Source organism: Peromyscus maniculatus, chromosome 6 (assembly GCF_049852395.1).
Source record: "Peromyscus maniculatus bairdii isolate BWxNUB_F1_BW_parent chromosome 6, HU_Pman_BW_mat_3.1, whole genome shotgun sequence".
NCBI lineage: Eukaryota > Metazoa > Chordata > Mammalia > Rodentia > Cricetidae > Peromyscus > Peromyscus maniculatus.
The window spans coordinates 35,603,476-35,619,210 of record NC_134857.1 but is presented as its reverse complement, the minus strand read 5'-3'; the positions used below and the strand labels follow the sequence as shown (position 1 = coordinate 35,619,210).

At 44.6% G+C, this 15,735-nt stretch overlaps 1 protein-coding gene across 1 annotated transcript in view; it reads right to left on the bottom strand.

Annotated features, from left to right (window-relative positions):
- Lhfpl6 (LHFPL tetraspan subfamily member 6) overlaps positions 1–12,002 on the bottom strand; it is a 203,919-nt gene extending 191,917 nt beyond the window's left edge. Inside the window, exons 1-2 of the mRNA XM_006977584.4 lie at positions 11,733–12,002; positions 9,805–10,374 (exon numbers count right to left, since the gene is read on the bottom strand). Of these exons, the coding sequence (XP_006977646.1) occupies positions 9,805–10,189 (385 nt within the window). The 5' untranslated portion in view covers positions 10,190–10,374; positions 11,733–12,002. The remainder of the gene's footprint in view (positions 1–9,804; positions 10,375–11,732) is intronic.
- Between the last annotated feature and the right edge of the window lie 3,733 nt (positions 12,003–15,735).

The window sequence follows — 15,735 nt, the reverse complement described above, 5'->3', positions numbered from 1 at the left end:
GAGGTAAAGGGTCTGCCCAGCAGATCCAAAGCCCCGAGTTCTATGCCCAGACGCAAGCAGTTCTCTCAGATGAAATGGATAAGACCAGAAAGCACACTGTAAGTGAGAAAATGGACCACGCTGAGCACATGCAAAACAGAGCAGAACACAGTTGTCTGGACCCTGGGAACATCTACAGATACCCACAGGGCATCTCAAACGGTGGTCTGTGGAGGGCAGAAACACTACCTTTAAAAAAAATGGATTTTTCAGACTTGGAAAGACAACTTGGCAGGTAAAGTGCTTGACACGCAAACCTGTGTACCCACATGAAAGCCAAAAGGCTATGATGACCCCATAGAACCCCAGTACATGGGAGGCAGAGTCAGGGACTCGCCCAAGCGAGCTAGCTGGCTAGACAAGTCAAAAAGACAACGCCACTTCAAGAGATCTATCTCAATATATACAATAGAGAGTGATCAAAAACAATAGCCAGTGTCAACTCTGGCCTCCACATGCATACACACACACAGAGAGAGATGCACACACACAGACGCGCGCGCGCGCGCACACACACACACATATGCACAGGTGTACACACAAAAAAGAAAGGAGATTTTTATGTCTTTAATAAAAAAAATGACCTGATAAGAATATTAATACTTCACAAACCAGCAGCAGGAGAGCCGCAGTGTGGAACAGTGACAAACTTACACAAATGATGATACAATCCTTCCTTTCTCCTTCTCTTCTCCTCCCTCCCTCTTCCCACTGCTGGGGATCCACATTCTTCCCTTACACCGTCCCCTCAGTCAGCCTGGGCCTTTGCTTCCCCTCAAACATCAGGAAGGCAGCTAGCACACAGCGATGGTCAGTTAGCATGTATTTAGTGGCCTGTCAATAACAGACGTCACTGATCGGGAATCTGTTTGATGGGGCCTGGTAGTATATATACCTGAAAGTCACAAAACATTCAATGAGTACGTATGTTTGAGCACTAACTGAAGGACTGAGGGGAGGGCCAGAAACATGGGGCTGATGACCGTGTCCTGGGTCTATTTAGTTCCCACGAGAACCCACAAACAGTGAGCAGTACCTGAAGGGCTGCTAACACAAGAAAAAAGATAGTAATATTTAATTGTACTTAAGAGTTCAAGGAGGCTGTGATTTAGAATCCAACTCCGTGAAAATTCTGAAATACCTAACATGAGGAAAAATACTAGCCAACATTTAGGCTGTAAGCAATGTCACAAAAACAATTTGGAAAAAAAAAAAAAAACAACCCAAAACCTATGAGCCTAACAAGCTGAGCAGCAAACGTCGAGAGAGATGTGAACACTTCCTCTGTGCAGTTTCTACTGTTCAAACGCCATCAGATTCATCTCTCTGGGTCTACCCTAACTGGACTGGAAGATTATCATGGTAAGCTCACTGCACACAGAGCACAATTGTCTGAAATTACAGCAAAGTCAACTGCGTATCAAAAGGTGCCACACAGGGAAGAAGAAGTCACTGCTGTGTCATTTAATGAAACCCACTGAGCACCGAGGGCATGGGTAGCCAAATTGAATTTTAAATGGCTCCGGAGAGCCACCAGTGGAGGGGAGATAAATGAACTGACTTTTCTCTACTGGGGGATCAAAATGGAACATCATCTTTATGTATGAGGCCGGACACACACACACACACACACACACACACACACACACACACACCCCTACCGAAAGTTAAGGTAGAGTCATCTTTCTTCTTTGTGTCCAGTCCTTTCTGGACTCTATTTTCCCCAAGGCAGCTTTTTGTTAACGAACATTATGCAAAAGGATTTTTGTACCTTGATCTCCACGGCATTTTACTCCAGACAGTAAAAACTGCTCCCAGAGAGTGAAAACTCCTCTGTGGTCCTGACCCACCGCATAATGACTGCCAAGCAGCTGGAACTCTCCAGGGGAAGCTTAACACCCACCATTAAGTCAGACACAGCCAGGGGCTTGCCTTGCAGCCAGCGCAGTCAAACGGTAAAAGTAAGTATGGAATGTAAAAAGCTGTGCCTTTTTTAGAGCAAACGGGGTAATGTCTTCTTACACGAAGACATTCAAAACCTCGATAATTCTATATGTTCGAATCCTGGTCATTCTTATAAGCTCAATGTTCAATGTTCCCAACTTGACCTTCAGCCTTTCATGAACTCCTACCAGAACTGGAACCAAACAAACGTCCAGAAATGAGTTGACAACCTTGCTGTCCAAATCTGTAGACATCTTCCTCTCCATGGATGACAGTGTCCTTCTAAGTATCACTTCAACTTGAAACCGGAGTGGCCATTGCTGCTTAATCTCATCAGTGACAACCAGTTGTCAACTCCTCTACCCCTCCGCCCCCACCTCCGTCCCCCTTCCCCTCCCCTTCCTCTCTGCCTCATACACTTCCGCAGAGTCCAGTTCAGAAGAATTGTCAATCAAGAGTACCACCATCTGGTGAGAACTCTGACTGGAGGATGTGGAGATCAGGTAATCAGGGCAGTGAAGACAGAGACAGTCCTTCTCCACAAGGCATGAAGAGAAGACAGACACTCAATGGCCACAGTGATTCTGAAGAACACTTTACAAAGTGAGACTCTGGCCAGCAGTAAAACGGTCCAGGGCTCCCAAGGTGTAACCTTGGCTGCTCGCCTGCTCCTACCTCTCTCTCATAGGAATACTGAATATTCAGAATAAAGAACTTGGGATCTGAAGCTGAGTTTGGCTAAGCATACCATGGGCTGATCTTTTTTCACACCTACCCAAAGGGTGATTGCAAAGGATCCTAGGGAAACCTACTGGAAACTTCTTAGCCTTTTCATCACATTTGTTTGCACAGATTCTGATTCTAGAGTTTGGACATCTTGACAGCAGATGCTAACATCAATACTCAACACAAGGGTAACATCTGCCATTCTGAAAAAAAAAAAAAAAGAAAAGAAAAACTTTCAAAGAGCACATATTATACAGAGTTTGGAGCGGACCGCAAATTATTATCACAGATCTCTCCAGTACTTTGCTGGACTCCAAAAATAAGGTCTTATTTTAACATTTTGACTTTCTTTCCCTTTGTAAAATTTATGTGCAAATGACATTTTGCAATTTTTGTAATTAGAAGTATAATGTCTTTCTTCTCTGATTGATTGTAACTTTCAGGATAGAGTGCAAGTGGAAACAGTTATATTCCCCTAGTCACATAGTTAGATAGATGGATGGATGGGTGGGTGGGTGGGTGGGTGGGTGGGTGGGTGGGTGGGTGGGTGGGTGGGTGGGTGGGTGGGTGGATGGATGGATGGATGGATGGATGGATGGATGGATGGATGGATGGATGGATGGATAGATAGATAGATAGATAGATAGATAGATAGATAGATAGATAGATAGATAGATAGATAGATAGATAGATAGAAAGAATTAGACAGTCACATTAAAGATCTATGAGGGTTTGGGGTGATGGCTCAGTGAGGAAGGCACTTGCTTCACAAACAAGAGGACTATTACCACTAACCTGCGATGCGTATTTGTGAAAAGTTGCTGTATAATACAACAACCTGGTTTCTGCCAGAGTCATAAGCTAAAGCCATCAGAGACAATAAAATATTTACCTGGGGACACGAGAGACAGCTCAGTGTTTAAGAGCACTTGTTGGTCTTACAGAGGACCTTAGTTTGGTTCCTGGCACCCACATGGCAGCTCCCAACCATCTGAAACTCTAGTTCCAGAGGATCTGATGCCTTTTTCAGCCCCTGAAGTCACTGCACACATAGGACACCCAGAGAGGCATACAGACAAAACACCCAATACATACAAAATAAAAACAAATAAACCTTTAAACAGTGTCACCTGTATTAAGAGAGTCACTACCTATCATGGTGAGAAACTTTGAATTCAAGTACAACCTAAAATAGCTTGTAAAAAGAATTTGTTTTAGTTTTATTTACGTGTATATGTACACGTCTATGTGTATGAGCACACACATAAGAGGCCAGAAGAGAGAATTGGATCTCCGGGAGCTGGAGTTACAAGTGGGTGTATGTTGCCCAATGTGAGTGCTGAGAACCAAACCCAGGTCTTCTGCAAGAGCATCAAGTGTTCTTAACTGTTGAATCATCTCTCCAGCTCCATAAAGTAGCGTTTTGTTAACACTTCAATAGTATAGTGATAGTATTTGTAACCTAATCAATAAGAAATGGGGACATCATTGGTCTCACTCTAAAATTCTGTATTCTCATCTATAAAAAGAGTGTTTCTTCCTTAATTGAGGGGAAATAAAAATTGAACCATGGTTCTCTTCATGGTGTTGGACTTGAGTAAGTTAAGGGAATACTTAATACTACAGTCCAGTCCATTCTCCACAAAGACTGCCTGTATGCCTCAACATACCAGGAGATCTATAAAGACCTGTTGTAAGCTGATAATTGTCATAACTAACCACTTGACCTCTTCTTGCTCCTGCTAATTAGGTTATTCTTGTTAACACATCTTGGTACACATAGGAATTAATGTTCCTCAGACCATCTTGAAGATGATACTTGGAGAGCAACAAAGTCAATTTCAAAGGCACCAAGAATGAAATTTTCAGACTAGTATAATTATTTTTTCTGATTCTTGCCCACACCTACAAAGCCACTCTGTCTCGGTTGGAAGGTTCAAATCCTGATGGCAGACAATGATGCCTCCACGTTGCATAAAGACGCCATGCATCTTCTGATGCTTTATAGAAACAATGTAAGGATCTCAATTGTCTATCTTGAGATTCTGCTAGTAAATGCTTATTAGTTCACATTCCTCAGTCAATTCACTCTGTGAAGAACCAGTTTGCAGCCTATATACTAGTGAGGGCAACTAGTCCATTATTGACCCCAGCCTTTCTAGTCTCTAGCTGTGGATGGATTAACTGGTGGTAACAAGAAGAGTTAAGGGGGAAAAAAATCACATGACTCTCCACTTCTGAAAAAATACAGAGGAACTGAGGCAGGTCAGAAACCTCAGCAACTGCAGGGAGAATTGCCATGGAGCTGCTAATATGCAGGCCTGGGCCATGGATAACCCTCTGTTCTGTCATTTTTAAGAATTATTGGGATTATTACTATTTATTTCAGAGAGGCAATGTTAGGAAGAAAAACAAAAACAGTAACTCAAACTGGGGATGTGCAGGGGTGGCGCTGAGCACACTTTCCCAGAAAAGGAACCAAGACCCGAAGGTCACCGACAGGATATAAGGCTGCCTCACGTGATCCCAAGGTGAAGGACTCAAGCCAAGCACTCGAAATAAAATCTTTCTCAAAGTATAGCATGGAAAATAACAGTTGGTTCTCCTTCACTTTATAATCACACGTAGTAGAGTAGCTACCGCCTAAGGTAAACAGGATACTTTAAAGGAGAAGCCAATATCCGAATTAATAAGGTTGTTTCCACAGCACCAATTCTGATGCTCTTTGCCTCAAATCTTATTATCCCCAAATAACAAGTCTGATGGCTTCATCTAAGATTGGCATCTGTGTAAGTCTATACTGTGACCTATACAGTATGCCTCAGAGAAGAGGATGAGGGTTTAAGTGGGCAGTATTGGCTTGTGGTTCAAAAAAGGGTTCTGTGTACCACCTGGGCCTGTCCTCCCTGGGAAAGTTTGTCCAACCTTTTCCACCAGGGCTCCACCTAGCCCTGCTGAACATGAGAATCCTGGGGCAGAGCTCTGGATTCTCCATGAGGAATAAGCTCTCAAGGCCTCTCATAGAGCTAAAAGAGTGCTGCAGTGAATCCCTCACTGAGAAGATTGGAAGCTTCATAGGAACAGAACAAAACAACAAGGAAAGTCCTAGATCAAGGCTCAGAAAAGCTCTTCAAGTGAAGCATAAGACCGACATCAATGAAACCTGAAACACGTCATTTAGAACCGTTACTAGGGGTGGATATATAGACTTTGGTGTTACAGACTTTATGAATGATTAGCTAAGGTGTCATCATTCCTGCCTGTAAGGAACCTAGCACTTGGAGCAGGCAGACTCGGGCAAGCACTGTCAATGTCACATCAGACTGTAAATCTTCCTGCTCATACCAAAGCACTATGTCCCCAGCTCAATCTTATTCCTCGTGTGTTATCAGTGCACATGACTGTAATGAAAAGTAGGATCCTGAGACTTTGAGGGTCCCTACCGTTGAGCAAGAGTGGATCATCTACTTCTGTACATGTGTTGAAGACCAGGAAACCATGCACTAACGAAAGCTAGTTCCTCCAGTGCCCTCCCAATCTAACCATTCAGCATTTAATGATAGAGGGGTTTAATGCTATAGCACATACCTAGCATACGTTTTTGATTGACTGAGTCTCAATCAATCTCTCTCTCTCTCTCTCTCTCTCTCTCTCTCTCTCTCTCTCAGTATTTAATAACTACAGTGTTTGTGAGGTCATAATTTTATATTGGACAAGAAAGAAGTCAAACATCTATTTTTACAGACTACCCTAAGCATACTCCATACATGCTAATATTTTTATTATACATTATATGTTCCAAAGCCTTCCTACAGGCTTTTTAAAAACTCAAGAAAGACTAAAATTCAAAGCTCACTATTTTTAAAGTATGATATAAGCATGCCTTTTAATAAAGCCAACAGCAATAAAGCTCACCCACAAGTTACTTCAGGGAAAGCAGCCTTCATTGGTTGAAGTGTTCCTAAGATAGAAGAAGGTCTCCATACAGAAGTCTCCATTTTATGTTGTTTCACTGGTTGAAAGGTGACATGTCAACCTCTCTTCAGCCATCACAAGACTATTCAAATTCAAGGTTGACACTCTGTCCTTTACCTTGTTCCAAAATACTGCAGGGGTTATACTGCCCGATGTTACACCATATGGGCAGACTCCAGCTCCAGCAGGCAGGAGTAAGCAAGATGCCTCTGTATCATGCCATTCCTCTGCTTCCTGTTGTTTTTGGAACAACCCTCACTTTAGCTAAACATAACCCTTCTGGGCGATTCATTTTTAGCAAGAGAATCTGCCTCCCGGCAGAGCCTCCTAAATGCTGATTACATTCTGACACTAAGCTAAAGCCTCTCAGAACTCACTCACTCGGCATCTTCTGGTCTTTAAAAATACCCGTCCACTTTGTGAAAAATCAAATAAAACAAAACTCCTAACCACATAAGTTTTGTGACTAAAAAGAAAAACAATTATATAGTGAGCAACTGGAGAAATTCTTCTGAAGGCACTTTGTTTTACCTTCTGTTCTCTTATTAGCTGTTGATGATTAGCAACAGATTTTCAAAATCTCTCTCCATGTTCCAAGTTATTTTTTAACTCTAAATTCACTATTATCTATAGTAATGGGCATGTCTGTTTAAGAGTTAGAGTTCTTATAAACCTCTTGGTTTTTACTACCGGAGTTATTTCTGCCTGACCTAAGAAACATGTATAGGAAATAAGACAATGCCAACTGTTGGAGACTGTTGAGAGGGGTAAGAATACTTGCTGCATAAGCGTGAGTGTTTGGGTTCGAATCCCCAGTGCAAAGTCAGGCTTGGCTGTGCATGTGCCGAAACCCCAACACTTCTGGGGTAGAGATGGAGGAATGCATGGCTTGCAGGCTGCTGGCTGAACTCCAGATCCAGTGAGAGACTCTCAAGGGAACAAGGTGGAGTGACAGAGCAGGACACCTGATGTCCATCTCTGGCTTCTGCACGCACCTACAAAGGTAGATATGTGCACATACTATACACACGCAGAGACACAAGCACACACCGGGGAAAGTGATAAGAATGAAGGAAGGAAGGGAGGGAAGAAGAAAGGAAGGAAGGAAGGAAGGAAGGAAGGAAGGAAGGAAGGAAGGAAGGAAGGAAGGAAGGAAGGAAGGAAGGTCCTACCATATCAATGATATCTATCCCTAATTTAATGTCAGTAACTCTTACCAAATGGGATCATGAAGCATATATACAAAGCAAAGCATGGTTATTTAAAAATGTATATAACTTTCTCAATTGTCTGTTCCCTTGGGTAGTCTATAAAGTGAAGAGTTGGCTCCATATAATTCAAAAAAAAAAAATCTATACTTAGCTTAGCGAGGAAAGGATAAATCTCCAGGGTCTCGGATTCCCTTCTTGTTGCCTTCCTTCATTACACGTTTAGAGATAATCAATAAAAGCTGATTTCTCTTTGTAAGCATTTTCCTATTCTGCCAGAAATAATAGCAGTCTCTGCTCCAAAATGAAAAAAAAAATGGAAAGGAATATTTACCATAAGAGGAGAAAAATGAAACTGCCTAAGCATTTTTCCAGAGCCAAGTAAAACAACAGCAAGCCCAGTTTATCCTCAAAGAAAAAAATTCCTCTCCATATTCCCCATGTTAGTTTTGCTCTAAAAATCTGTGACACCAACAAGTTCCTGAGCACTGCATCTACATTTCCATTTTCAATGACAACCTCCTGATGGTTCCTAAAAGTTTTACTATATTTCTGTGTAAATGTATGCGTTAAAGACAGTAATGGCCAGTGGTGAATAGAGAAGCAGGCAGGAGAGATTGCCAGGCACCCAAAGCACCTCCCAGAACAGACAAGGATGTGAGTGCAGTTTATGCCAGATAAGAAAACAAAGGACTGCATGTAAGTCTGAGTCTTGCCTGGAAACACAAAGTTGCTTTGCTGTACCCATTTTCAGCACACTTACTTACAAAGTTTTACAGTAAATAATCTGAAATAAGGCACTGGGTTTTTCTAATCTGTACCAGACACCACAAACATGGTCATTTTTAAAGGCCTTTTCTTCTTCTGGATTCTTCACCAATGACTGTAAGAAAATGTCAAGTGTGAGAATAATAGACTTTTACTTTGTTATGAAGTTACAAATACAGTTTTACAGGTCTTCCAGGCTTCCTGTTTCCCCTCAGTGTGTACCATCAATAGAGGTTGTCATATTTCACCAGGGCATATTGTAAATCAGACAAGTTCAGCCAGTCAGGTTGAAGGATGGAGGTGAAAAAGCCCAGTGGAAAATATATAAAGAGCAATTAGAACCACATGACCAGAGATATTGAAGCAATACTTTCTGGAAGAGCGCCAAGTGAAAAAAATCCGACCTTGTCTGGTGTTAGTGAGACTAGCCAGTCCATTTGGGACAGCTCACATCATCCTCTAAACACTGTGTTCTGTTCTTTCCCCCACAGAAAGTTACCAGAGACGTTAAGATCTCCCCATAACCAGACTAGAACTGTATTTGTAACACAGTGAAAAACGTAGTTGCCAATATGAAATTATAACTCAGCTGAAACTTACTCTGACATGTAGTGGAAAATTAAACAAGGGTCAATGTTATAACCACCAAGAGTCTTAATGCTTATCGTGATCATGATATTGAACCAAACACCTTTTGCATTTTTCTATGAAATTCTTGCCTCCAAAGACCTCAAGTATCTAGCAAGGCAAAGACAACCCAGGGGTCTACTGTTGAACAAAAACAGCAAGAGGCTATTAAATGCAAACTATCTCCCCAGTACATATATCACAAACAGCCTATACATGCTTGTCTCACATAGATGATACGCAGTAGGTCAAGTGTGTGTGTGTGTGTGTGTGTGTGTGTGTGTGTGTGTGTGTGTGTGTACTAAGGATGAATGGGCATGAAGAACTCTTACAAGTAAAAGAAGTCCAGTAAGAAAAACTTTGACTCTACTCCATCTATTACCATGGCCATTTCAGACCTACTTCTCCTTGCATTCCAAGTGTCAATCACAACTGCATCAGCAGACAAATGAAACGTAATGTTCAACACTGCTTTGAGATTCTACGGAAACAACTCCAGTTTAGCAAAGTCACTTACCTCCCAGAAACTGTATTCCTCCGGCCACTCTTCCTACTGTCCTGGAGATGAGGTCCGACACACAGCAACCCATCAGGGCAGTGAGAGCTACCAGGAGGAGCAGGCCACAGCCCAGCCCTGTCACTATGGTACAGATCCTCCATTCTGCACTGGGGATGCCCTGGAAGGAGGCGTAGCGCCCACATTCCTCCACCATCACCATCATCTGCCGACTCTCATCTTGCACAGGATAGGAGCACCTCCGGAAAGTGCCGAAGGACACAGGCTTGCCCAGCTGAGATCCCCAGAGCCAGTAAGGCATGAAGAACCCCACACAGGAGGTGGCAGCAGACAGGAAGGAGAGCAAAGCCCAGACCACCCCAGTACAAGTCAGGCTGGATGCCATCTTTCACCAGGCAATGCAATGGGGACCCAACGTGGCTGTCCCGAAGGTGTGAATGAAGGTGTCTGGTTCCTATAAGCTCCCAGGTAATGTACGGTTCTTCAAGGAGGATGCAGCTACTAGCAGTACCAGATCTTCAGTCTGACTGGGTATCAACCTCTCATACTTTGTAGTGAGGATGGTGGCCCCTGGTGAAACAGCAACAGGAAACAGTGAAAGTTAAGTACCTCTAGCTTATGTATAGGTCTCCAGGAGTGCCACAATTTTCAGTTAAGAAGCGTCAAGCTTCCTTCAATGCTTCAAAAGTGGGGAGAATTAATGCACTCTGTATGCATCTCTGTACAAGTTTTGCCAAACTAGCTCAAAGCTTCCCCATGTCTTTATCTCCTGTAAAACGCTCCCAAATTAACTCTGACAGCTATTTACTTAAAGAAATGAATGGCTTCTATTTGCCAAGCCAGTGAATTCATTTCACATACTCACATTAAAAGCAATGTAGCATATTTTTTTTACTAGCAGTAGACATAATTCAGGATATTAAAATAAAATGAACCATACTGCTGTTTGTTTATTTGGCTTGCAAGTTCACACTTAGTTCCTAGCAATTTCTCTGCATCTCTTGGTGGGTGCGCCAACCAAGCAAAATGATCGTAACGTCTTACAATTACAGAGTACCGTAAATTTAACTCACATCATCTACCACCCAGGTGTATGCACTGGAACAGAACCGCACACTCCCAGTACTCAACAACACTGAGAACTCGTTAGGTCTTAAATTTCCAGGGGTAAATGCAAGCCTCTGTTATTTTCACATCTCCTATTGCGACTCTGGCTTCAGTGATTTCACCTGCTGGTCATTCATTTCACCTGTGTTTAACTTAACCAGGGAGGGCACTCACACTTCCAAGACCCAGTGTCAAACACCAGCTAGTCAAAGGGTTCCACGAGGTGGGTTGACTTGCACACCTGGACACACTCCGCACAAAGAATGCAAAAGTACACCCACCCTGGGGTTCCATCTGCAAACTGCTTCCTAAGTCTAGCTTCGGAGCCTACAAGCAAACTCTGTTTCCTACACTTCTCTCGCCCTCAGTTCTGGATTCTACCCAAAGGGAGCTCCCTCTGGCTACAGTTTTTAAAATCTTGTCAGTTGTGAGCAGGGGCTGGAGTTGAGTTGGTCTGAGGAGGACCAGCAATTGGGAGGGGCGGGGGGAAGGAGGGCCTCTTCTTCAGCTGGAGTGAGGTGCCCTAGTCCAGATCAACTCAGAGCCGCGACCCCCGCGCACCCCCTCCCCCTGCTCCCCTGCAAACTGCTCGGCACACCCACTGCACCCTGGGGCACCAGGGACACACACACACACAATGATCTCTGGATGCTGCTAAGCGGCACAGGGAAGTTCTTGCAGCGGGCTGGGAGAAAGGGGCGGATAAGGATGGGAAGGCAGCACCCCCCGGAGGCCGACACCGACCACAGCTAAACCAAGCGGCTCAGGAAGTCAGGAGGGACCCGGGTGCGGGGCTCCGAGCCGCGGGGCGCGCTACTTACCCGGCCGGGCGGCGGCCACGGTCCCTAGCGGGTCCCGGGCGCAGCACAACTTGCTGTCTTTCCCCGGCGGGGACAGAGCGGCACGGAAGACTGTCCTTCTCGCCTTCGCCACTATCGCGACGGAGCTCGGGACGACTCTAGAGAGCCGGGGTGGAGGGTCAGGAGGACCCGCTCGGAGAGCCCGCCGGCTGTGGCCGTACGGCCCGGGAGCACCGTGGATGCCGGCTCCAGCTTTGGCAGGCGAGGCACGCGCCGCCTCCTCCCCGCCCTCCCCTTTCCGCTGTCCCCTCCCCTTGGCCCCGCCGCGCAGCCCTGGACGCGCGAGAGTGGGGGCGGCAGACAGACTGGGAAATCACGGAGAAAGTTGCTCGCCTTCTCCGCAGCTCCTCGGGGGGCGCCGAGGCCACACCCTACCCCTGTATTCTTTTCTGGGTCAAACACTGGGGTCTGGAGCTGCAGTGTTCCGCAGCCCTAAGGAGCCGAGGATGGGAAGTAGCCCCAGAGAGTGGGTCGAGTGATGTCTGTGAGCTTTAAGGGGCTCTTGAGAAGTGATCACTTCGGAGGACAGAGACCATGGAAGGGTGTGGACGTAGGGATGAGAAGGCTGGGCACACCGCTCGAGGCTGCTGGATTCAGTGGGGGACAAGCCAGAGAGAAGGCGGGCGACTCCTCTAGCCAGCCTCTCCCAACAGCTGCACACCTTTGGGAACCTCTTTCAAGACATTTCTCTTCCCGGTGTTCCCCACTCCCTTCCCTCCTCCTCTCCCCCTCTCCCTCTCCGCTTTCTTCCACCCTCCTTTCTCCCTCCCCCTCCTTCCCTTCCTCTTACTCTCCCCTGCGCCCCCTCCCCCTCCCCCCCTCCCCGCCATGCTCCATCTTATAATCTACACAACCTTTGGGTTTCCTTTCTGAAAATCAGCTCCTTTTGATTTCTCCTCCGGACCAGCCCGGTTCAGACTTGACATCAGCATTTAACCCTTTGGAAGCCGCAGCCATGTTCTGTAGGTGACTGGCTGACCCCTGCCTCCACTGAGGACAGTTATTTTAGGAAGCTACCATCTGGGAACAGCAACTTTTGGAGTACATACTTTCCCAGATACAGTTTTTGTGATGTGCCTTTTCCAAGTAGTTGGAAGTAATAATTGGGTGAGAGTATATTTCATAATAAAATTTCAAGTGCACCATTTAATTAGGTAGCATCAGCTGGAGACAGGGGTTGTTTTCGTGATTGTTTGAAAGGTTTTAAGTGATTCCAAGCCTATCTTTTGTAAGAATACGATGTAGATAATGAGCCTCCCAGGAAAACAGTGCAATACACATTAAGCTTTCTCACAAAATTCCTGAGAAGGGCAAAGAATAGTTCCCAGGAGACATTCGGCAAAGTCTGGAGATGGTTTTGGTAACCACGACCCATGACTGGGAAGGTGTTACTGGCAGCTAGTCCATAAATGCCAGGGATCCTGCTCAATACAGTACACAGGGCACATCCAGAATAATCTAGCTTGAGATGTGCATAGGGCCAAGGCTGGGGAGCTGTGTTTCAAAATGTCACATGGTTCAAGCTCACCCATGAATCTCAGGCTTAGAGGTCGAGATTGAAGTTTTCTCTCGTTAATATATGTTTTAATTCTTCTTGTGCAGATCACCAGTTGCTGAGTGTGGGTGGTAGCCATATGACTGGTCTGACTTCCAGCTAAGTACCACCCACCTGGCTATAACACATCTCCCATCTAAGTAATGTGGAGGTAGCAGATATCAGTGTGGACAAAATTATACAGTGGCAACCAGACTCACCCACCCCCACACCCACACTCACACTCACCACACTACCTACTGGAGAACTTGTCTAGGATACTTTCTCAAGCTTAGAGGAACTTTACATAGTGACATGGATTGCCAGGGGGCATCAGTGGTGACTATGTCAAGTGCAGATTCTTTCATCACTGTGTGTCAGTACACCAGGCTTATGAACAGACAGCTTCACCTAATTCTCAACAAAAGGGAGGAAAAGGCTACGAAGGCAGTTACTATTTTATAGAGAAACAAGTGATTTACTTGAAAGCGTATGGTTAAAACATGGACTTATAAAAATTATCTCATTATTTGCATTCTATTAAGTGATGTAACTGTTATCAGAGAGGTTTGGCTAACATAAAAAGGATAAGAAATGAAGTCAAAAACCGTAAATCCCATCAGAACGAAATATTAATTATGTGTGAAATCATGTGGGCTGCCTTTCCTGGGACATTCAAATTTAAGTGAGAGAATTTAGACAAACAATGACCTGCCTGCCTGAGCCTGTTACCTTATTCATAAAACAGAGCTTGAAACCAATAACAGTTAATGTTTCTGAACTTCAAACTGTCAGCGTGATGATACTATGGGTTCTCTTGGAGAAGGGAGCAAGGAGTCATCTAACCTTGTTCAAGCTCATGACTTTACAGACGGGCTCAGAATCCTTCCAGGATCTCACTCAGAGCAGGGTCTAACATCACAACTCTTAGTTCCCTTTCCATTCCACCATATAATTATCTTCCCAAACTATAAAATCTTCCAAATTACCCTCCAGGTTCTGGCACAGATACTTTTACAAGAACATGCATTATAATATCTTTAAAAACCTTTGCATCAGATTTACATCTTCATAGGATCTTTAAGCTACTTCACAGCCAGGAGTTCCCACATAGCAGATGCTGCTGTGCCTCCCATTCCAGGTTCCAGAGCAAAGCAGAGCGTTTGGCTAGCCGTCCCAGTGCGTCTCGAGATGAGATCACGAAGGTAAAAGCATATGGCAGACTGCAGGCCTCTGTGACAACACTTTCAGGTGGCTGTTCACTATTAATTCCCGGTCCCATGTCCCTTGTTCAACAGATGCTTTTCTAGATCCCTTAAATTCAGCGGTGGCTGCTCGACTCCCTTTTAGCCCGTGATCTAAGGGGGACTTGGGAAAACCGTTCTTTGCTCGAGTAAGGATGCTCAGGAGAACATTTCTCCCCACTTCCTGGCTGTCTTTGCTCATGTTCTTAAAGCATGAAATGTTTGGCATTGCAATGACCTTGTGTTCGTGAGGATGGGGAAGGCCACAGAGACACGATCCAACGCCCTCACATTGTCAGCTGTTTACCTCCTCTGGAATTTTCTTTCTGCTGGAATCACGAACATGTGCCACCATGCCCAGATCCTCTTGAATATTTTTAAGTGAGCAATAAAGCATTAATATGGTTTAAGTCACCATAGTTGCGTTTTTTTTTTCCCTTCAACTAACTGTATCTCTTGTTGTGTGATATTTTGTTTGTGTTCTGACAAATAAAGCTTGCCTGGAGATCAGAGGGCAGAGCTAGCCACTAGTCAACCATAGAGACTGGTTGGTGGTGGCTCACGCCTTTAATCCCAGCACTCAGGAGGTGGAGACAGGAAGTGATAAGGTGGGGTGGAGATGGGATCTCAGCCTGTTTGTTCAGAGGATCCAGAGAGGTAGGAGGTCACTGGTGGCTGCTCCTCTGATCTTTCAGGTTTTTGCCCTGATAGCTGACTCCTGGTTTTTATTGATAAGATTAATTAGATTCACCCTTCAATCTCTAACTAAGCACTATAGATAATACATATGCTCAATGACCAGAAATACACACTAGTCAGCATGGTACTGTCATCCTTGGCATGGTGGGTAGAGGCTCAATAACTGAACGTGAGTGGAAGAATTAATGAATAAATCAACATCATGTGAGTATTATACTTGCTGTAGCACAAGTGGAACTTCCTTTTCACGTGTGCTACGTGATATAATGGTGAAACACAGGGAACAGAACCAAGCATCTCTGGCCATTAGGGAGAGAAAGAGGTGATTTCTTAGTTTATATCCATTGGAATAGCCATGTCTAGCAGGTTCAGCTTTGTTTCCTGGTCCTGTCTTTCCTGTCTGTCTTAAGGAAGCTGTAAAAGCTAAAACCTTTATTTCTAGCCTGCCCTTACGGTTGACCGGCCACGTCACAGTTCTGAGAAGTGG